This window comes from Rhinatrema bivittatum, chromosome 1 (genome assembly GCF_901001135.1).
Source record: "Rhinatrema bivittatum chromosome 1, aRhiBiv1.1, whole genome shotgun sequence".
NCBI classification, from domain to species: domain Eukaryota; kingdom Metazoa; phylum Chordata; class Amphibia; order Gymnophiona; family Rhinatrematidae; genus Rhinatrema; species Rhinatrema bivittatum.
This window is the reverse complement of record NC_042615.1, coordinates 703,552,462-703,574,737: the sequence shown is the minus strand read 5'-3', so window position 1 is coordinate 703,574,737 and position 22,276 is coordinate 703,552,462. Positions and strand designations below refer to the sequence as shown.

General features: G+C 42.2%; 1 protein-coding gene across 5 annotated transcripts in view; it reads left to right on the top strand.

Moving 5' to 3' along the window:
- MAST4 (microtubule associated serine/threonine kinase family member 4) overlaps positions 1–22,276 on the top strand; it is a 963,205-nt gene that overhangs the window by 543,721 nt on the left and 397,208 nt on the right. For 3 of the 5 annotated variants that reach the window (XM_029575919.1, XM_029575908.1, XM_029575937.1), the window contains one exon: positions 6,612–6,692. The exons of the other annotated variants lie outside the window; for them this stretch is intronic. In XM_029575919.1, the coding sequence (XP_029431779.1) occupies positions 6,612–6,692 (81 nt within the window). The remainder of the gene's footprint in view (positions 1–6,611; positions 6,693–22,276) is intronic. 5 annotated transcript variants of the gene reach the window in all.

The following is a 22,276-nucleotide window of genomic DNA, read 5'->3' as shown; positions in this document are numbered from 1 at the left end:
CCCACCTTGCAAGTTTTCTAGGACACTTTTTTGGGAGTCTGGATCAGCGAACTGAGAACCACTACTGTAGAGGAATGAGGCCTGCACTTGCTCCTGAGTATCTCCCTTTGAAGCAGACTCCCACTATCTCCCCTAACTAAGGATTCAAGTGGAGCTATAATACAGTATTTCTTGCTTTAAATTGCAAGTAAGGAGACTTGTAAAACTAAAGTTTACTGATTAAAATAGTACCTGAGCCAGCTGCTGTAATTTAGATTACTCTAAGCATTTTAAAGTACCGTATATCAGAGACAGTGCATACTTCAAATCATGAATGCCAAAAACATAAATAGAAAAGGTTCAATATAAGGGATGCCACAATAATGGTTTTTAGTAAAACTAAGCAGAAAAACAAGTTATACCAAGAAGTGGACATTTTTTTTTATGTATGAATTCACCATAACATAGTCAACATTGATCTGTCCATGTAAATCTTCTTCAGAGTTACGTATATGATAATACTAATAAAATATAAACCTACCATCAGCAGCATAAGCTCAATAAATGGTGTCAAATGGTAAATCTGCCCACAAACTCATGATGTCAGCATTCCCAAAGTGGTAATGACGTAGTAAATGATGACAGAAGAAATCTTCAGGCCCGTCCATACTGCTAAGGATACACCCCAGCTGCCAACCACAGAGTATGACCATCAAGATTTCTCCTTATGCTGCTTGTATTGCACCATCTTAGGTAGAAGAAGATACAAGATCCCCACTTAGTTTCTTCTAGTACCCAAATTTCCTAAACACAAGGCTCCATAATCTAAATAGCTAACAATACTAATGTGGCCATTGCCCAATCATCTGGCCTCCCATATCCACCATGTAGCCTGCTTGACAGACTCAGATACTTGAGAGCCTGAGTTTCTGCTAGGACTTCTAATAACTTACAGAACTTGCGGCCTGCCAGATTTTATCATCACAGTTTGATCTAAATAGCTACCACTGCTAGTAAGTTTCCTCAGTCCCTTGCATAGTCTGCCAGATAGACCTAGCTACATGAGTGCCTGTATTTCTCTTTAGGACCTCTGTAGAAATCTTTCAAAATCACCTCTATGATAACTAATGAATTAAAGATGAAAAAGAGTGGGAATATCAAGTGCTTAATATATTATTTGATTTATTGTGCATGACTATGACTATCATGACAATGTTTTTTAAACTGCTGTGATACGATGTATAGTTCTAAATGTGATAATACAGGAACATCATACTTCTAAAGCCGATGAAATGTTAATATTTAATGCTCATTTATTAGAAAAACCTGGAAAATCTCATTAAGTATGACATTAACTCACTTTAAACCAGCCATAAAACACCACTTTTTTTGAGCGCTACTTTTTCACGCTTATTTTTTCTTTTTTTATGTGTATGTATTTCTGGCTTTGTCTTTTGAGCGTTAACTTGCAACCTGATTGTTTCCCAGCCGTTGCTGAAGGTCGGCTTTACCGGAGCTAAACTTAGCTTAGCTCCGGTAAAGCCGACCTTCAGCAACAGCTGGGAAACGAGTCCTGACACTTGCAAACAGCACAATTTAAAAGCCACCCCTGAAGAAGTGTACAAAACACGAGCCGTGTTGGGTTGGGCGTTTCAGAAGTGCTGCTCTCCTTTTACTGATAAGTGCCAGTGTCTTTAAAAGTTTAAAACACAAAAGTCAAAATATAAAAGTTAAAACCAATGCTCAAGAATATATTATTTCAACTTGGAAACCAATGATTAAAATTTGACAACCTGTGTTTCACAATCAGGTTGCAAGTTAACGCTCAAAAAACCAAGCCAGAAATACATATACATAAAAAAAGAAAAAATAAGTGTGAAAAAGTATTGCTCAAAAAAAGTGGTGTTTTATGGCTGGTTTAAAGTGAGTTAATGTCAATCTTTATGAGGTTTTCCAGGTTTTTCTAATAAATGAGCATTAAATATTAACATTCATTGGCTTTAGAAATACGATGTTCCTGTATTATCATATCATGACAATGTGCCTCATGCTGCTACAATTAAAGCAGAACTTCCCAAACCTGTCCTGGGGACCCCACGGCCATTAAGGCTCAGTATATGTACATTAATCTCATGCATATTCATTGTGGACATCCTAAAATCTCAACTGGCTATGAGGTCCCCGGACAGGTTTGGGAAGACTTGAACTAAAGCATTTTGCATTTTCAGTTTGCAGTTGTCAGTATAACATAAATACATTGAACTAGTCAACTCCAAACTGCTTTTCTCCCTAGATATCCCCTTAGTGCTTTGTGATTACTATGCATATGTGATATTGGCACAGAACAACTATTAGCTAACTTAGGCCTGGATCGACCTTAGAGAATCCGATGGTAACGGGTAGCGGGGGGGGGCGGGCCTGCGAAAGCTGACAGCCATCGCACCACTGCGGTGCGATGGCTGCCATAAAAGGTGTAGTTATTCGGCGCGAAACTGGCGGCAATAAGGGTCCTTACCTTTCGCCGCCAGTGATGACTCCGCCCCCATTTAGTGATCACATGCGAAAATAGACTTTTTGCATACGATTGCTTTTGAAAATGACCCCCTTAGGAACATTCGAAGGAGATATTTTTTCATCACTCTAGAACTTTATCTGGTACCAAGCTGCTGGTCAGATTAATACTGGCATCTATTGACTCAGAGACTCCACTCAAATATTGTGCAGTGACAGTTCATTATTCATGATTACTCACAAAAGCCTTTGAAAATTACTACAATATATGCTATTGAATTATCAATAGGGTTTCCCCATGTTAAATGCACTTAACGTGGGTATATAGACTTTTATAAATTGCTATGATAGTATGTTACATTTACATTTACCTTTGAAAATTACCTGATAATATTTGAGAATTGTTAGTCTTTTTTTTTATTTTATTCTTATTTTTAATTATTTATTAATGTCATTGTATTATATTGAATATTTTTAATTTGGGCCAATTTTGTTGTGTCCCATTTAAGTTGTTTTGATATAAATTGAGATATTATTATAACAAATAAATAATTCTCCATACCATACTTTTCTTAGTTTAAAGGAATCTCTCAGATTCATAAATTCAAATCATTACATCAGTTTATCTTTGAGCGATGCCAGAACCCAATAAAAAATCATGAAACACAAAACAATAATAGAAATGAGAGAGAAATAGGGAATTTGAATACCAGAGTTGAAGCCATAGAAACTAATTTGGATTATGAATTTGCTAACACAATTGAACCACACGCAATAAAATACCACATTGTAATGCTAACTAAAAAAAAACAAAACGGGTGAGTCGGACACTATTGAGGGACCAAGATGACCACCTAACATCTGAGCTTTTTTCAGGTTCTATAAAACATAATTTTCTCTATTTTTCCTGTGATTAGAACTATACACATATAAATATATGCATACATCCTATAGGTACATTGTGAAGCAACATGATTCCCATCTCTGAATTTTGCCACCATTTACTGGGTCTTCATTCTACTGCTCCAGTTCTCTTCCTCCTATGCATTGTGCTTATCTTCTTAGTCTTAGTCTACTTTAGTCTCTTTGTCAAAGAAAGCATGATATTTAATTTAAATATGCAGGGTTTGTATTACTTCCCTGCTGCACTTTATTTTGTTGGTGGGGTTGTGAATTAAGTGCTAATGTTGGGCATGGTTTTTGGTCTTGTCCAGCGATAACGTTTTGGAAGGGGATATATAGTCACATTAATGCCATGATAAAAATTACATGGATGTTTTCCTATGTTTCTGTTTCTTTCGGGAATCATTACAGACTCAGGTGCGCGCATGTTATAAAATTGGAGGTCGGCGCGCACAAAGGGATGCACACTAGTGCATCTTGCGTGCGCCGATGCCCACGGCCTTCCCCTGTTCCCTCCCCCTATTCTAACCTTCCCACCCCTTCCTGGGCAGGCGCAAGTTGTGCTTGTCAACAGCCTGCCGGCATGTGATCCTCCGACACAGCGGCAAATGGCAGCTGTGCCGGAGGCCTCTGGCCCCACCCCATCCCGGGGACTTAAACGCATCCTGGGGCTTTACTCACGTCGTCGGGCCTTTATAAAATAGGCCCGGCGAGCGTAACCCCCTCTACGCGCGTAAATGTTTTAAAATCCGCCCCATAATTTTTTATTTTAAAAAGTGTGGTTGCATTAATAGCAAGTGAAATAATGCACATATATTTTATTTATTTATTTAAAAATATTTGTTACCCACCCTTCCATAGTTCAGGGTAGGGTACAATAAAAAAATTTACAAAAAAATACAAAAGTCACATAAATATATTTAAATCTTAATAAACCGCAAGTGTTACATAGGAAAAGTTGGTTGGATCAGTTGAATGCCTTCTGATACATGCATTTTTAGTGCCTTCTTGAAGATCCTTGGGTCTGAAATAGTTTTTATCTTTATTGGAAGGGAGTTCCATAAGATAGGGCCAGGTCTCCTCCGAATGAGCAAGTTTTGCGGAGAGAACATACAGCAATGCTTGACATGAGGATCTCAATGTATCACATAGCTTTCTTAGGATACTTTCACAGCAAACTTGTGCATGTGTATTAAAATTGATGTAGCTTATGTACATACAAGCCGTTAAGCCCGTTAAAACGGGCTACATCCCTCTGTCTCTCACCTCCCCCTCTTTCTCTCTCCCCTCACTCTTCACCACCCCCTCCCTCACCCACTCCTCCCCACCCTCCCTCTCCTATCACTCAGTCCCTCCCTCCCACTCAGTCTCACTCACTCCCTCCCCCCCTCTCTCCCTCCCTCTCACTCACTCAGTCCCACTCACTCTCACTCAGTCCCCACTCCCTCCGTCCTCTCCCTCAGTCCCACTCCCTCCCTCAGTCCCTCCCCCTCACTCACACTCACTCTCCCTCAGTCCCACTCCCACTCCCTCCCTCAGTCCCCCCTCTCCCTCTCACTCAGTCCCTCCCTCTCACTCACTCCCTCCCACTCTCTCTCTCCGTCCCTCCCTCCCACTCAGTCCGTCCCTCCCTCTCTCTCTCTTCTCCCTCCCTCGCTACCGCCGTCGCCGCCCGCTACCGCCGTCGCCACCGCCGCCGCTCGCTATCGCCGTCGCTCGCTACCGCCGTCGCCGCCCGCTGCCGGTACCGCCGCTGCTGCCACTGGACGCCGCCATTTTTTTTTCTTTCTGAAGCTGCCTCAGAGCGACGTGCTCGCCCGCACATGCGCGGTAGAGCTGGTCTCTACTGCGCATTTGCGGGCCGTCGGTCACAGGCCATTTATAAGGTAGATTTGCTATCTAAGTTGTACACTGTTACCAAATTACCCACATAATCAATAAGTTCAATATTCAAAAGATTTGTCCAGCTAACTTGAGAAAGTTTGACCAGGCAAACTGTTACTCCCACAAAATTTGCCTTGACGAAGTGACACTGAGTGAGAGGTATTTCCAAGCCGGACAGCGGACATATTCAGTGCTGTCTGGCTGACGCAAACACCTAATGTTAGGTGGATAACTTTATCTAAGTACATTTGGTAGCCCTTTTACCTGGATAAAATTATCTGAATAAAGATATCCAGTTCACTTTTGCTGCTGACTGGGTTTTTGAATATAGACTTGAACATGTTTGCTGTGTAGATAACTATGGACTGGAAGCACGAGGCACTTCTGTTGGTTACTATGGCTACTCAAGCTGCATTGGAATGGACGTGCACAATGAATCAAATTTTAAATACTTTATACTATTAATTTTATAAATCTTTTATTAGCTGTGGTGATTCCTGTAAGATTTTGAAAGTTTTATATCACATTGAGATTGTGGACTTAGAATTTGGCACTACATATGGGACTTGAATGCTCTATTCCAATTCTTTTACTGCTATCTTACTTGTAACCCTGAGGAAGATCTATATGAATAGATGAAAACACTGGTTATATTATATTATGGTGAGTTTCTAAAATTTAAAATGGTTTCTTTTTCATATTTTGTCTTTTTCTTTTTTTACTGAAATTTCTTATTGTCCATTTGTGATAGTGTCTCCCCCCCCCCAAAGAAAAATCTCACACACACACACACACACACACACACACATATATGTGTGTGTGTGTATATATATATATATATATATATATATATATATATATATATAGGAGAGAGGTGGGTGGGAGAATAGATATTTGAACTGATTGAAATTAAATTTTTTGATTCTTTACTTTGTATTTATGACTGTTTTATATTGCAGGTTCTATTTTTCACTTTAAACTAGATTCTTTTTTAGATTTCACTTAAAAAGTAAATAAAACAATGGCACATAAATGACAATAGGAAGAATAGTAATAATAGCGGTCAAAAAAGTAGAAAAACAGTTATACCATCTAAAATTCAGACTGAAGAGTTTATAAATCTTCCATTTCTCTTAGGATTATTACCTACAGATTTCCTTTGAATTTCAAAAAGTGGAGAGGATTAAAAACATAGACATGACCTCAGAAAAGGTCCATATGGCCTGTCTAGTTTATGTTGAAGTCTTTCACATTGTGCAGAATGTTAGAGAGCCTGTGAGTGAATCGTAACCTTTTCTTTTTTTCACTGGAGATAACATTATTTTAACTTGCAGTCTCACCCCAAGAAGTCTGAGTCCAACCCCAACAAGCCCTTGCAGTCCATGCAGTCCTTTGTACGCTTTTCACTTCTGGAGGTAAGAATTTCCCGTTGTCCAGTCCTTTGTACTGCTTTTAGACAAGGGCACATTTCAGGGGCAAAATGGGAAGCGGCACTATGTACGTGAAATAACTGTGTGTGCAATATTTTATTCCTTGGAATCAAGCTACATTTTTCTTCTAATGTAGAAACAAATTTCTGTTTAAAAGTATAAATATTTCAAGCCATTTTAAAGTCAACAGGATGTGGGTGCTATTCCCTGCCAGTCCATTGGGGGACCATGTGCTGTAGAACTGGAACCAATTTTGGTTAAAGCGACCAGCTGCAGGGTGCTGCGGAGGCAGCATTCACAGCTCATAGAAGGGGCAGAGTCCCAGCTTTCATACAATAACAATGCAGTCCGTGTGTCAGGTGCAAGCCTACCAAGCTTCTAAGGAAGCCACCATGTATGTCCCTAGGTCAAAGTACTGATGAGCCAGTCTCTTAGAACTGGATATCAAAATGTGCGCTGGGGAAGTAAGCTGGGATGAGAAGAATTTTCAAAAATTACTTCTGGTACTGCAGTGTAAGTTGTAATCCATGATGCCTGACATTCACTGTGGTACAGTAACTTTCAAACCAGCCCATGGGCGCCTATTTACACGCATATGGCAGCACACGCCCAGGGGTGTGGCCATTTTATAACATACGTGTGCATGCTCTAAAATAGCCTGGCTGTGTATACATTTGCACCAAATTTTAACTGGGCGCTTGTGCACAAACCCTGCTTCTACTGCATAAATTGGGGGATTTTAAAAGGGGTGTGTGCCAATGCCATGCCCAGTTTTACCAGTTTGCCCAGTTAAGAAAGAGGTCTTCTACCCCCCTCCCCCACTTTATAGCTTTCACTCCCCCCCCCCCCCAATCTGCTTAGTTTTCTTTAAATCATAACTTACACGGCATCCAAAGCAGAAGTAAAGTTATACGGCAGGGAACCTCTGCGCACATCAGGTTGTATAAGTATTTACATGCTCATCTCAGGTTCAGGCCCCGAAATGCCTATGCTCTGCCCAGACCATGCCCACTCCCCACCACTTTTTGAAAGCTTTCGATGTACAATAAAGTGCGCTGCAGCATTAACGCACCTATCTGGGTGCTTATTAAAATACAGTCAGCGCGCAGGAGCCTGACTTATTCATGCACCCCCCGAATAATGCGCACACAGGGCTTTTAAAAGTGAGCCCTGCGAATTTTCAAATGTCTTTTAGTGTTGTATGTCATTGCAAGAATCCTTCTCTCCTAGTGATAACTGTTCTTTTTAAGACCAGCTGGTCAAGACTAAGACCAATGTGAAGAATAATTGCATGAGAGAGTTTCTGATTTTTACTGGTCTTTCATTATTTGTTTCAAAATCTGTGTAGATATGTCTGGTACCAGGTTAGATGACATTTATACTGCTTTTCATTGCACTGCAAGCCAGAGGGCATATTTTTATGGTGGGATGGCGATGAATATGATACTAAGTCAGATAAATTGTTTATTCAATGTGTCTTATGATTAATTTAAAGAATTCAAAGAAGTAGATAACTGATCTCTTCTGGCAGCAACTATAAATTGCATTGTTTTTTTGGTTTTTGCATTATGCACACATGAAAATATCACTGGTATGAAGTGTCTTTTGTCATGTTGCATACGTGGACCATGATAAAGGGAGATCTGATTTTGAGTGAAAAACTGTTATGATAGATGTTGCTAAGGGCAGTGTTATAAGGCTTTAAAACAGTATGCCCCATAACAGTCCACTGATAAAACCAGAAAATAGATGAGGCTCAAAATGAAATCTTAAAATTGTCAAGTTCATTGAAGCCTGATTAGAAAATAGCATAATGTGATCTAGAAAACATTGATGCAAATGTGGGATTGGATCGTATATTGTACTATTTGTAATTATAATTTCCCAAAATTGAATTCCATTCTCTGCTGGCTCTCAAAGCAAATGCTTCTGCCTTGGATTACAGTGATGGTGCAGCTGGTGGTGAATATTGTTTTCATCTTGATGTCCATGGCCAATGACAATGGTCACCACCTTAAATGTTTTTGTGATGAAAGGTTTGACTGAATTAAACACTTTATGAGCATTCACAACCAAGGACATCTTTCTTCTATAAGATCTGTTTTATTTACAAAAGGAGAGAATTAGGTAAGGTTTGTGTTGATTAAATCATTTCGTGTTGTCTAGGAAATAATCTACTCTTTGAACTCACACATCCTGTTGTAAGAACATAATAATGCTGCATTGGATCAGACCAAAGGTCCATCAAGCCCAGTATTCTGTCTCTGATGCTGGCCAATCCAGATCACAAGTACCTAGGAGGATCCCAAAGAATAAGTCCAATCATTCTTGCTCATAACCAAGGAGAAGCAGTGGCTCTCCCAAGACTACAAGGCTAATAGTGGGTAATGGACATTTTTTCCCCAGAAACTCGTCTAGACTCTTTTCAAATCTATAGGTAGATTTATCAAAATGTGATATATTTTCACATGAATAACACCTGTGATAAGGAAAAAGGGCATGGCTCTGATAATTTTAGAGTTACCGCACTGTGCGCTATCTTAGCACTTCACATAAGTATTTTATTGCAACATGCGTTAAAGTTATCACACCCCACAATATTTGCATTTCACAAGTTGCAAAGTGCCCAGACAGGCATTTCATTACTTTTGGTGAGAGAGAGAGAGAAAGAGACTCTTTATAAGGCTTTCATAGTAGTCAACTATTTATGCCACTATAGGAGGGCCAGCTAGTAACTCGAGGTGAGGTTTTGGAGGTGGTCTAGGGTTTTGGGGCCAATTTTACATGCACAATGAGACATACGAACAGCACAGTACACCTCAGTGAAGATTTTACATCATTTGGAGTGAGTAAAGTCTCACAGAGATGAGATTTCTACAATGGTTTATGATTTATGGTTTATTAAGGTTTTTTTAAACTGTTGTATCAGTAAAACTATCACAACGGTGTACAAAATTTAAAAATAGAGAAAATACAATCGAGCAATAAAAGTATATAACAGCTAAAATTACAAAGCGAAATAAATGAAGTATAGCTGTTAAAATAGTTTAAAAGCATAAGTCATAAAATACAACAATAAAGCAGCAATAAACAATCTACTAAAAGAGAGTGGAAGCACAGGATGCATAAATAAGTTAAAACATAAGATAAAATTCTGCTTTTTGTTACTCATTGTCAACATAGGCGCAGGTGAAAAGCCATGTTTTTAAATTTGCTTTAAATTTTTTCATGTCGGATTGTACTCTGTACCAGGGTGCTATCTAGCTAGGGTGACAGAACATTGTAGAAATTCTGCCCCTTTAAGTAAATTAAAAAAATTTGCATTCGCATTGAGCTACACATCTATGGCGTTATCGCAGGCATTAGGGCCCTAACACCTGCGATAACGCATTTTTATAAATGACCTTGCTAGTTTGCTGCCTGCTTTCATCATGTTCTCTGGAAAGAAATTCCATGATTTAATTGTGCGCTGAGGGGCGGATTTTCAGAGCCCTGCTTTCCTAAATCTGCCTAAATTCGGGCGGATTTAGGCGAGCAGGGCCCTGCGCGCCGGTGCGCCTATGTTCAATAGGCCTACCGGCGCGCGCAGACCCCGGGACTCACGTAAGTCCCGGGGTTTGGTGAGGGGGGCGTGTCGGGGGGGCGGGCCCGGTCGGCTCGGCGTTTTGGGGGCGGGCCGGGGGCGTGGTTACGACCCGGGGCGGTCCGGGGGCGTGGCTGCACCCTCCGTACCCACCCCCAGGTTGCGTCCCGGCGCGCTAGCGGCCCGCTGGCGCGCGGGGATTTACGTCTCCCTCCGGGAGGCGTAAATCCCCCGACAAAGGTAAGGGGGGGGGTTTAGACAGGGCCGGGCGGGTGGGTTAGGTAGGGGAAGGGAGGGGAAGGTGAGGGGATGGCAAAAGAAAGTTCCCTCCGAGGCCGCTCCGATTTCGGAGCGGCCTCGGTGGGAACGGGGGTAGGCTGTGTGGCTCGGCGCGCGCCGGCTATACAGAATCGATAGCCTTGCGCGCGCCGATCCAGGATTTTAGCGGATACGCACGGCCACGCGCGTATCTACTAAAATCCCGCGTATTTTTGCTTGCGCCTGATGCGCCAGCAAAAGTACGCCAATTCGCGCTGTTTGAAAATCTACCCCTCAGTGAAAAAATGTTTTTTCACTGAGGGTTTGTTTAGTTTTTGTATATTGTGGTTTTAAACTTTTGTATGATTTTATATAATCCATCATGAATAGGGGATACAAATGGAATATAAATATTTTAAGTAGATTTGTTTTAACAGTACTACCTATTAGTTTTATAGAGTGTCCACTAGTCCTAATATTATTGGAAAGGGTAAATAACCATTTCCTATTTACCTGTTTCAGCCCACTCATGATTGTATAGACCTCTATCATATCTCTTCTCGGCTCTCTCCTTTCCATGCAGAAGAACACTATCCCATTTAACCTCTCCTCATAGTGGAGATGTCTGTCCCCTTTTGCGTCATTTTGCTCACTATTCTCTGTACCTTTTCTAATTCCACTATATCTCTTTTGCTGTACACATGTGGATAAAGGTGCACCACTGATTCCATTGTATGCAAATAAGTATATTCATTATGAATGTCCTGAAAACCAGATCTGATTGTGGCACTCCAGGACAAGAGTTGTCTACCCTTGCATTATATCTTCCATTTTATTTTCCATTTCTTTCCTTATACCTAACATTCTATTTGCTTTTTTTGATTACCACTACACACCGAGCCAAGGATTTCAAAGTATGATCCGCAGTGATGCCAAGATCACTTTCCTAGGTGGTGACGCCTAATATGGAACCCAGAATCAAGAAACTATAGTTGGGATTATTCTTCAATATATGCATCACTTTGCCCTTGTCCACATTTAATTTCATCTGCTATTTAGCTGCCCAATCCCCCAGTCCTGCAAGATCCTCCTACAATTCCTCACAATCGACTTGTGCTTTAACTGCTTTGAATAATTTAGTGTCATCTGCAAATCTGTTAACCTCACTTATCAATCCCTTTTCCATATTATTTATAAATATATTAAAAAGCACCGGTCCTAGTACAGATCATTGGGAGACTCCACTATATACCTTTCTCCATTGAGAGAAATGACCATTCAGTCATACTGTGTTTTCTATCTTTTAGCCATTTACCAGTCAACAATAGGCATTGCCTCCTATCGTATGACTCTCTAATTCCTGTAGAGCCTTTTGAAAATCAACGGATCCATTCTCGTCCACGTTTATTAACCCCTTCAAAAAATCGAACAGATTTTTTAAGACAAGACTTTCCTTTGTTAATTTCATGTTGACTTTTCTCCATTAATCTGTCTATTCTATTGGTCTGTAAAGTTGTTCTTCAGAGGGCCACAAAGCCCCAGCCAGCACCTCAGTCAACTTCTATGATGGGGTTTTGACTGGATAGAAGGGAGCATAGCCAAGTTCACTGAATCTGTAGCAATTGACCTTCCAGTTGGGGGCAGGCTGCCGTTCTACTTGAACTGATGGTCCAGTATAACTTTGGACCAGGGGGTCCTTACCATTGTCTGCAGAGGGTATAATTAAATCAGTTGAGTGCTCTGCCAAATTGCTTCTCCCCGCTCCCTTTTGGGGACCAGTAGTGTATCAGGAGGTGCTTTTTAGCAGAGCTCTCCTTCCACATTCGATTCCAATCTACCCAGGTAAAGAAGGCAGGGATTCTACTCCTGGTACTTTGTGGTTTCAAAGGAAAGCAGACTATGTTCCATCCCAAAGGGCCTTGAATACTTTTCTAAAAAGAGAAAAGTTCAAGATGTGTTCCTTATGAACCTTGATCCTCTTCCTTCTAAAATGGGACTGGCGATGCTCTCTCAATCTGAAGGACACATACTCACATCGAGATCTTTCCCAGCCACCAGAAGTATCTTGATTTGTGGTGGGGAAACAGCACTTCCAGCACCACATTCTGCAGTTTGGGCTGGCATCTACCCTGTGGGTCTTTACCAAATGTCTGACCTTGGTGATGGCGCCCATTTGCAGACATGTTTTCCTGTATCTAGATGATTGGCTAGTAAAGAGCGCCTCTCGGGCAGGGACAGAAAGGTCCATGCGCTCAACCATCTGGATATTTGAGTCACTAGGGTTTGTCATCAACTATCCCAAGTCCCTTCTCAGTCCATCACTTCAATTGGACTTCATAGGAGTCCTGCTAGACACAAGGGCTTCTTACCACAGCAACAGGACATCACACTTATGTCCATAGTAGTGGAGATTCAACAGAGCTAGCAGGTATCAGCTTGGCATATGTTGAAGCTGTTGAGCCACATTGCCACAGTATTAGTTACTCCCTGAGCACACATGCATATGCAATGTGTTTAATGGACTTTATGATCTCAGTGGCTTCAGGCCACTCAGAATCTACAGGACTGCATCTGAATCACTCTGTCCCTCTGGGGCTTCTTGTCCTGTTGGGAAAATTGCAACCTGGAATGGGGGGGGTCCCCTTCCAAATTCTCAGGTTTAAATTGTCCTAAACACAGATACTTCCACCTAGGGCTGGGGAGACCATGTAGATGGGCTCAGCATCCAGGGACAATGGTCCGCCCAGGAACGTCTCTGTCAAATCAATTTCCTGGAGCACTGGACAAACCGGTACACTCTGTGATTTCAAAGATTGGCTGTCCAACAAAAATATATGGATTCAGATGAACAACCAAGTGGCAATGTATTATGTCTACAAGCAGGGAGGTACGGACTCTTACCTCCTGTGCCAAGAGCGGTCCAGATATAGTCCTGAGCCCTCTCCCACAGCATGGAGCTCAGAGCCTGTCTGGTTTGGAGAATGGGATAGCGGACAGACTGAGTCATTCTTTCAGACGCCATGAATGGTCTCTGGACCAAGGAGTAGCGAATTGGATCTTCTCCCTCTGAAGAACTAAGGAGCTGGATCTGTTTGCGGCTCCTTGGAACAGGAAGTTTCCTCAGTCCTTCTCCTTGTTCAGGACACACACAGCAAGCTAGCCTTAGACACCTTTACCCTACATTGAGTCCAGGGTCTCCTGTACGAATATCCTCAGCATCCTTTGCCATCAGCAGATAGTCTTTGCTATCTGCTGATGGCAAAGACTTTGTTGAAGCTCAAGGAGGACATGGGGACTATGATCCTCATGCCCCCCCCCCCCACCCCCATTGACTGAGGCAGGTCTGGTTTCCACTCCTTCAGGAAACCGAACAGACTGGGGATGTCCCACATTTCATTTCCCAGGATTGGGACAGGCTGTGACTTCCCACCCTTCAGGCCTTGTCACTCACAGCTTGGATGTTGAGAAGCTAACAAACAGGTGTAAATGTGTGTGCATATGCAGCACTGGGTTTCACGCACATCGGCTGATTTTCAAAGAGGACTTTTATGTATAAATCCACTTTGAAAATGTAGGTTAAATTTGTAAACACTGAATTTAGCCTTCCACAAACTAGGTTGCCCTATTTCTGTGTAATTTGTGGAGGGGTAGACATGGTGAGATAATTTTCAAAGCAGACATGCTCATAGGTGTGCTTTGAAAACTGGGATAATTTATTTGCATATGTGCAGCACAAATTTTGGAGGGATGTTTGAAAATTACACTTATTTGAAAATTACACTTATTTTATTTTTGGCCTGGTGGCAGGGTACAGCATGCCTTTATTTTAACTGCTATTTCTTCTGTTTTCCCAATGATTATACAAAGTTTTTCCAACTCTTTCTTTTATGGAGCATATTTTATTTTATCTGTCATTTGAGAAATATCTTATATTGTTGTATTTTGCACAGTAGTGAAAGGAAATGCATTGCTATTTCTCCACTGTTTTTCCTGCATTCAAAATATAGCTTCTTGGGGTTTCCATTTTATTTTTTGAGTGTATGTTTCTAGTTTTAATTTGTGGTCATTTATTCTGAAAGACCTCTTTAAGAGAGCAACCTGCCAAGGGTGGATAAAGGAGGGGGTTGGGCACAGAGCAATCAAACCCCTTCTCATAAAAAATTCCCAGTCACAGAAATGGACACCAGAGAAAATTGTATTTTCAATGGAAGGAGTAAGGCAAATCAGAATTTCGGAGTGATGATGGATGTGGAACAAAGCCAAACATAAGTTCCTACCCTGATAGTGGATCTCCCAACAAACAAAAACTATTTTCAGAATTGGATTCGGGAGCGTAAGAACTTTGTATTAGCCTGGAAGACTTAAGTGTTTACTTCACCTCTTTGGCATTATAACAGATGAACTGTAGTAGGTAAAGGCATTTTACATGCTAGAGATCCCATTCTTTAATCCAGCAGGCAAGATAGCCAGCATAGGGCAGGGTTGGCCATGATACTCAAAAGTGAAACAAATTGACATTCCTGGATTGGAAATCTTTCAGCAAAAGACTGCTTGTGCACCAGATTTTCCATATTGTCAATCCTCAGTGTCTTTGCATTGACACAGGATGACTTTTATGACAATTTGTAGTCAACGGTGGAAGCTGCATCAAAACACAATATCTTGCTTATTGCTGGAAACTAATGCAAGTGTTATAAGTGGCAACATGAACAGAGAAAGAAATATGGGTAAGCCTGTGATACAAAGAATAACATAGAAAAATTGTTTAATTTGTGTAAATCCTGTGACTTGGAGAAAGTTTATTCCAATAAAACACTTACATACAAATTGAGCTAGAAGTCTACTGGTAAAACTGAAAGCAAGGTAAACCATATCTTTATAAACGTAAATGGCAATGTTCATTGAAGAATGAAAGGATTAAGAGACTTGCTGATACAGGGGACAGTAGTAGTCTTGTATTTGTATTGGCATTGAATCTGAGAAGAGCTCAAATTGAGAAAAAAAGGCATAATTGTTTTAATGTAGAAAAGAATTAGAGACCAACCTGGAGGCTCACTGATAATGTGCACTACCTTGTGTTGGGTTTGTGGCATATTGTGGACTCTTGGTCGAAGTGGCGATGACTCCTCCCACGGGGAGGGGCCCCATGGGGAACCACAACGATTGGCTAGACTCTAGTAAGCAGACACTGAGGAAAGAAAGCTTTATTATACTGCTGTTGAAGAGTTGAATCTTGCCCAAGGAAAGGACAGTACTGTAGTCCAGCGATAACACAGTAAGCTCAGACAGTCTCTGCAGTTGATGGTCTCACCCAGATGTAGCAAAGGTGCAGCAGTGTTCCGCAGCGCGGAATAGGCCGTGAACCTGAAGGGTGGAATGAAGAGAGCTGGAGCGTAGTGATACTCGCAAAGTAGCAGTGCTGATAACTTCCTTGGTAGATGAATGAAGACAGGAGCCCGAGGTGCAGGATACCCTGAGTAGATTAGGCCCTCGAGGAGCGAGTACCTAGGAGTGTTGAGGGTTCCTGAAAGAAAGGAGCGAATGTCCTTAAGGTTAGGCAGAATCACCCCAGAGGGCGAGTAGAAGCGAGAGGCCCCCAAGGAGCGGGTACCCAGAGCTTCAGTAGGAGCGAGATACCCCGGAGGGTAGAGAGGAATCCAAGCGAGCAGCTTAGAAGCGGTCAGAGTAGCAAAACCGAAGTCCTTGCTAACTCATTGAATTGTAGCGGAGCGGAGGTTTAAATACCCGGAGGTACTGACGTCATGCAGTGGGGCTTCCCCCGAGGTTCTCGCCATGACGTATTCAAAAACGTAGGCAGCGTGTGCGTGCGTGCCCTAGGAGGCCTCAGGAAGAAGCATGGCGGATGGGGTCGCCCATGCTGGCTCGGAGATGCTGAGGGTTTTGGCAAACAGCAGTGGAGGTAGCCATCCTTCCAAGGGAGGAGGAAAAGGGTAAAAGAGAGGTGAGGCAGAGCGGTTGCAGTCGTCTGCAGCCGACGGATGCAACACTTTGCGGAAGATCTAAGATTCCTTAAATTGATTTAAGATTCCTTAAATTGTGTCTTCTGCTTCTCAGGTAGATTGGGGATGGGAATGCTGCAGAGGCAGCATTTACAGCTACTGGGAAAGAGGGGGTTGAAGAAGGAATCAAGGACATCGCTTAATGGTAACACCTAGTGGCCAGGTTCAGGAACTTGCATAGTCCTCAGCACAGGGATAGTCATTGCACTGACCAGACTAGATACATTGGGCTGGGGTAGAGATATTTTTAAAAATGGGGTAGAAATCCTCAGATAATTAAATGATGGCATATCCCAGCTCTGTTTCTGTAAGGATCCTTTGGCGAGTGCTTCTCCAACCTGCTGGTGGTGCTGTGGGCAGTCTGGATATTCTGGCCTATTTCTCCTAGCTCAGTGCTCCATCTTGGCAGCCATCTTGTTTGCTGAATAGAATTGTATTTATACTGAAGCATTTTCACCAGTCACTTGGCAGAGCTTGGTCCTATTTGTCCGTTCTTCATACTCTTGCTACATTCCTACATCTGGAAGAATACTGCACCTTCAGATTCTACTTTCTGTGCTCCTGCATGTTATGTTCATTGGTTTCTCCCCACTTTGCTTCAGGCTTAATGCGCCCTCTCACGGGGCTAAACCCCACTTTTCATGCCTCACTCTCCACCAGCATCAGAGGGATGAATCTGAAAGGAAGGTGGCTGGCCTAGGCAGAAGTCCCTCTTCATTGGTGACCTGGATTTGATTCTCCTGGCACTCGGCTGCTCATTTCTGGGGCAGCTCATGGACAACAATCATCACAATCTCCAATTTAACTGAAGCCCAAAAACTGGCAGGTCAAAAAAAAAATCAAAATTGCTTTCAAGAACAGTTACAATGCATTGCAAATGAGGAGGAGTAGCCTAGTGGTTTGAGCAGTGAGCTGCGAACCAAGGTAGTCAGGATTCAAATCCCTCTCCAGCTTTTCTGACTTTGGGCAGGTCACGTCATCCTTCATTGTCTCAGGTATAAACTTAGATTGTGAACCCTCTGTGGATAAAGAAATACTTAAAGTATCTGAATGTAATCCACTTTGAAGTGCCTGAAAGGCAGAATATATAATTAGTTCAATATTTATTAATTTATTTATCTATTCATAGCTTTAGCCATGCAATGTAGGGAAACAGGAGTTAGTTTCTTTGGCTATCAGAAAATACAGAAAGAATATTTAATATCCCAGGATGATTGAAGACCGGAAACAGATAAAGAAACATATGCTGGATGCCAAGACCCCTTGACAAAGAGGATAGATATCTAGAGAATATGCAGAAAAACATAAAGAAGTGAAAAACAATGTAAGGAGTGATAAGCGACACGTGATTGAAGGATTTGCAACAGAAGCAAAGGAAATGGAGGAAAGATTTGCAACAGAAGACAAGGAGCTAACCAGGACATTCTTCTGAAGGACAAGTGTGGCATGTCCTGTTTTGCTTGTTTGCTGAGAGAGAGAAAAGATTTCAAGATGGAAAAAGAACTTCCAAAACATCTTAAGCAGACCAGAGCCAGCAAACACAGCTGATATTCAAAAAGCAGAATTTGATATGTATGTCAGCCTTGACTGTAATTAATGAATTTGAAGTCGGGGAAATCAATAAAGCACTTAGGGTAATTGTATAACAGCCCGCCTACATTAGGTGGCAAAAGCTTGAATAAGTTACACCAATTCTCAAAGAAGACTTATGCAGATAAGTCTGTTTTGATAATTATCTGCCAAATTTACCCTCACAAAATTCACGTGCTACTATATGTATGCTGAAAGTTTTGGGGAAAATGTATGTGCATACTTTTCAATGTACATAAGTAAAAACCCCTTCTTAACTCTGTCCCTGGGTGCCAGGTAAACTTAAGTGAACAGGTAGTACATGCATAAGTTTACAGACATATCAATTGATCAGATCTGTAAAATGACATTTCTGTGGGTAAAATTTTGCCCATGGAAATGCCTTTGAAAATTTCCCTCTGTAAAAAGAAGATGCAGATGATGCAATTTACCTAGAGATGTTGAAGACTGAAGGCAAACACTTAAGGTGCCTTGAAGATTTTCCAGCAGGAATGTGATACTGAAGATGCCCTAGAAGAATGTGAAACTGGCATTATTGTTGAGCTTCTTAAGAAAGGGAAGCCCCAGGAGTTGTAGTAACTGTTAAGAGATTATGGCAGTTCTGGATTTGTCACTAGGCCTGTGCCTAGGGTGGCAGTTATCTGTGGGATGTCAGGCAGCAGTGACGTACCGTGGGGGGTGGGGAGGGCCAAGGCCTCGGGGCTTAAGGGGGAGTGCCTCAGGAGTCCTTTCTGTCAACACGCATGGAACAATTGCAGCAGGAGGTTAGTGGGGCCGTGCCAGGGGTGTCATCAGCTATAGGCACATGGAGCGCATGAACTGAGCCTCTCAGACAGTGCCCCATGTTTCCCGAATCTCCGGTGCCATGCTACTTCCTTCGTTCCGGCATAATTCAGTAACAAGTTTGAACCATAGGGCTCTGTAACTACAGTGTCCTGTGTCACCAACAGTGCCTAGGGGTGACAGAAACCTAAATCTGTCCTGGATTACAGTGTTGTCCATTGCTGGCAAAGTCTTCAGTAGAAGGATCACCCTCAAGAAGAATTTCAGCCAGAGTCAACAGTGGTATCCATAACAAAAAAGTTGGTTTTAGGTGAGAGAAAAAGCTGCTGTTGCGTTTGAGGCATTGTGGACCCTTGATTGCAATGGAGATGATTCCGCCCATGGGGAGGAGCCCCGTGGGGAACTACTGCGATAGGCTGACACAGATAGCAGACACAGAATGGATAGAGTCTTTAATGTACTGCTGTAGATGGATGGTGAAAGCAGGAAGGTAAGGCACTGATCCACAAAGTGCCAATATGCTCAACAGGCTCAGAAGTATAGTCTCATCCAGATGTTCATGATTGGTGGGAGCCCGCAGTGCGGATAATGCTGTGGCTGGAGGGTGGGGTTGTAGCGCCGGATCGTAGAGGTACTCACAGAATGAAGGCGTCTTCCTGGTGGTAGAATGGTGGGACCAAAGGTCCGTGGTGCACGATATATAGGTAGATAGGCCCTCGAGGAGCGAATACCCAATGGTCCAATATCCTGAAAGTAGAATAGAGAGATTCACGAGGAGCAGTTGTCTTAGTGAGGAACCCCGAAGGGAAGTTGGAAGCGAGAGACCCCCGAGGAGCGGGTGTCTAGAGCTTCTGCTGGAGCGAGGCCCTTAGCGAGAAAGCGGCATCTAAGCATACAGCTTAGAGCAGGCAGAGTAGCAAAGTGAAGTCTTTGCTAACTCAAAGTGGTAGCAGAGGTGGAGGCTAGATATACCCGGAGGTACTGACGTCATGCGGTGGGGCCGCCCCCGCCATGATGTATTTGAGCGAAGGAAATCTGCGCGCTCGCGCCCTAGGAGGCCACAGGAGTGAGCACGGTGGATAAGGACGCCCATGCTGGTCTGGAAATGCCGAGGCTCTCGGCACCGGAGGCAGCCATCTTGCCCAAAGAGAGTGAAAGGGGAGAAAAAGAGGTAAGGCTGAGCGGTTGCAGCCGTCTGCGACCGGATGCAACAGCTGCATTGATCATGTTGTTACACTCAGATCCTTGATCAACCAGCCAAATGGAACAGCACCATTTTCATCAATATTATAGACTTTGGAAAGATTTTAGACTGTTTTCATTATGAATTTGTCTGGAAAATCCCTTGTGCATATGGAGTCCTCCAGAAGGTAGTGAACATCATTAAACTGTTATACAAAGACTTTGAACGCAAGGTTATTTTTAGCAATCATTTCACAGGCAGCTTTAGCATTACCACAGAGGTCAGGCAAGGCAGTATCTTATCACTGCTTTTCTTTCTTTTTTAAAAAAAGTTTTTATTGGCATATTTTTCAATTAAGCAATATCTTCTATAGTTACATAATACTGTAAAAGGTTTAACCAGTATACAATGTTTGTTGCAGAATATTGAAAAGTGTGACATAGGTTTTTCATCTCCCAAATCCTTTCATTCCCATACCATTGTATAGATCCTCCGGCAGCAGCTTCATATACAGTAATTATCCTATATTTCATAGTATCATACTGCCTTCCCTATCATTTCCAGACCAACAGACATCCTTTCTAAGTGCCTAAAATTTGTCTTTTGTGAAAGCTTTAGTGAAAAGTAAGGTGGCTCCCTTGCTACTATGAGGGACAAGCACAAATGGACTTTCTTTCCTACTTACGGTCACGTTTTCTCCTATCAGAATAAGTACACCTCTGAATGTTTGTATTTTGGTAATTTTCTTAATGTTTGTTTATACTTGATATTCCACCTGTACAAAAGATCTAAGTGGTTTACATAAAAATGCATGTGTGATTACCTGGGTTCCTGAGGGGAACGTGATCCTGTGTTCTGGCTGGCAGGGACCCGAGTTAACCCAGAGAGGCATGGGCCTGGATTGGAGGGGGCCAGCAGAGATGTTTGTCTGGGTCTGGTGGGATCTGGTCCAGACGGAGTGTAGACAGCTGTGAGCTGCAGTGTGGGAGAGAGCTGTGGGCTCCCCGTGGCTTATGGAGGGTCACAGTAGTGCTACGGGAGCATCAAAAGCTTTCCCACATTATTTCAAGAGCCAGCGCAGATGAGCGAAGCAAATGGGTAGCGCAGGATTGGGTTGCTGCTACTGCCTTTGCTTCCGCACAATATGGTGACACAGCAATGATTTAAAAAAATAAGCACCGCTGCAGGAAGCTAAAAAAAAAGGCATGTGGACCCTGGGAAAGCTCCGGCATGATGGTAAAGTTCATGCTATGATCCACTGACATCTCTGATGAAGTCAAGGGGTCATTGTGATCCCAGCCCAGGGAAAAGAAGAAAAGTTAAAATAAGCAAATAAATAAAAAAAAAAACCCACACAAAAATAAAATAACCCCTGCATCGAGTTGGCGTGGCTCAAGGGATGATTGCAGTGAATTGTTAAAGCTCTAGATGAACTTTAATGACACCGATGGCAAAGTTAGCAAAAACATAAAAAAGGGGAAATAAAATTAAATATAGAGGGCAGGTAATAAGAAATGGTGGACCCCTAATAAAGCCTGCCTTGGCTCAAAAATTTATTTTAATGATTAAAATTGACCTGTTTTCCATGGAGTGTTTTGGGGGTCAAAACAGGTTAACTAAAATATGGTGATATTAGAGGAGGGATGATCTGGGAAACTATAGACTGGTGAGCCTGAATTCAGTGCCAGGAAAAATAGTGGAAACTATTCTAAAGATCAAAATCACAGAGCATATAGAAAGCCATGAATTAATGGAACACAGTCAGCATGGATTTACCCAAGGGAAGTCATGCCTCACAAATCTGCTTCATTTTTTTGAAGGGGTTAATAAACGTGGTTAAAGGTGAACCGGTAAATGTAGTGTATTTGGATTTTCAGAAGGTGTTTGACAAAGTCCCTCATGAGAGGTTTCTAAGAAAACTTAAAAAGTCATGGGATAGGAGGCGATGTCCTTTCGTGGATTACAAACTGGTTAAAAGACAAGAAACAGAGTAGGATTACTGGTCAATTTTCTCAGTGAAAAGGGTAAACAGTGAAGTGCCTCAGGGATCTGACCTTGGAAAGGTGCTTTTCAATCTAACTAGATAAATGATGCCTGACCGACGTGCCGCAAATGCGCAGTAGAGAGCAGCTCTACTGCGCATGTGCGGGCG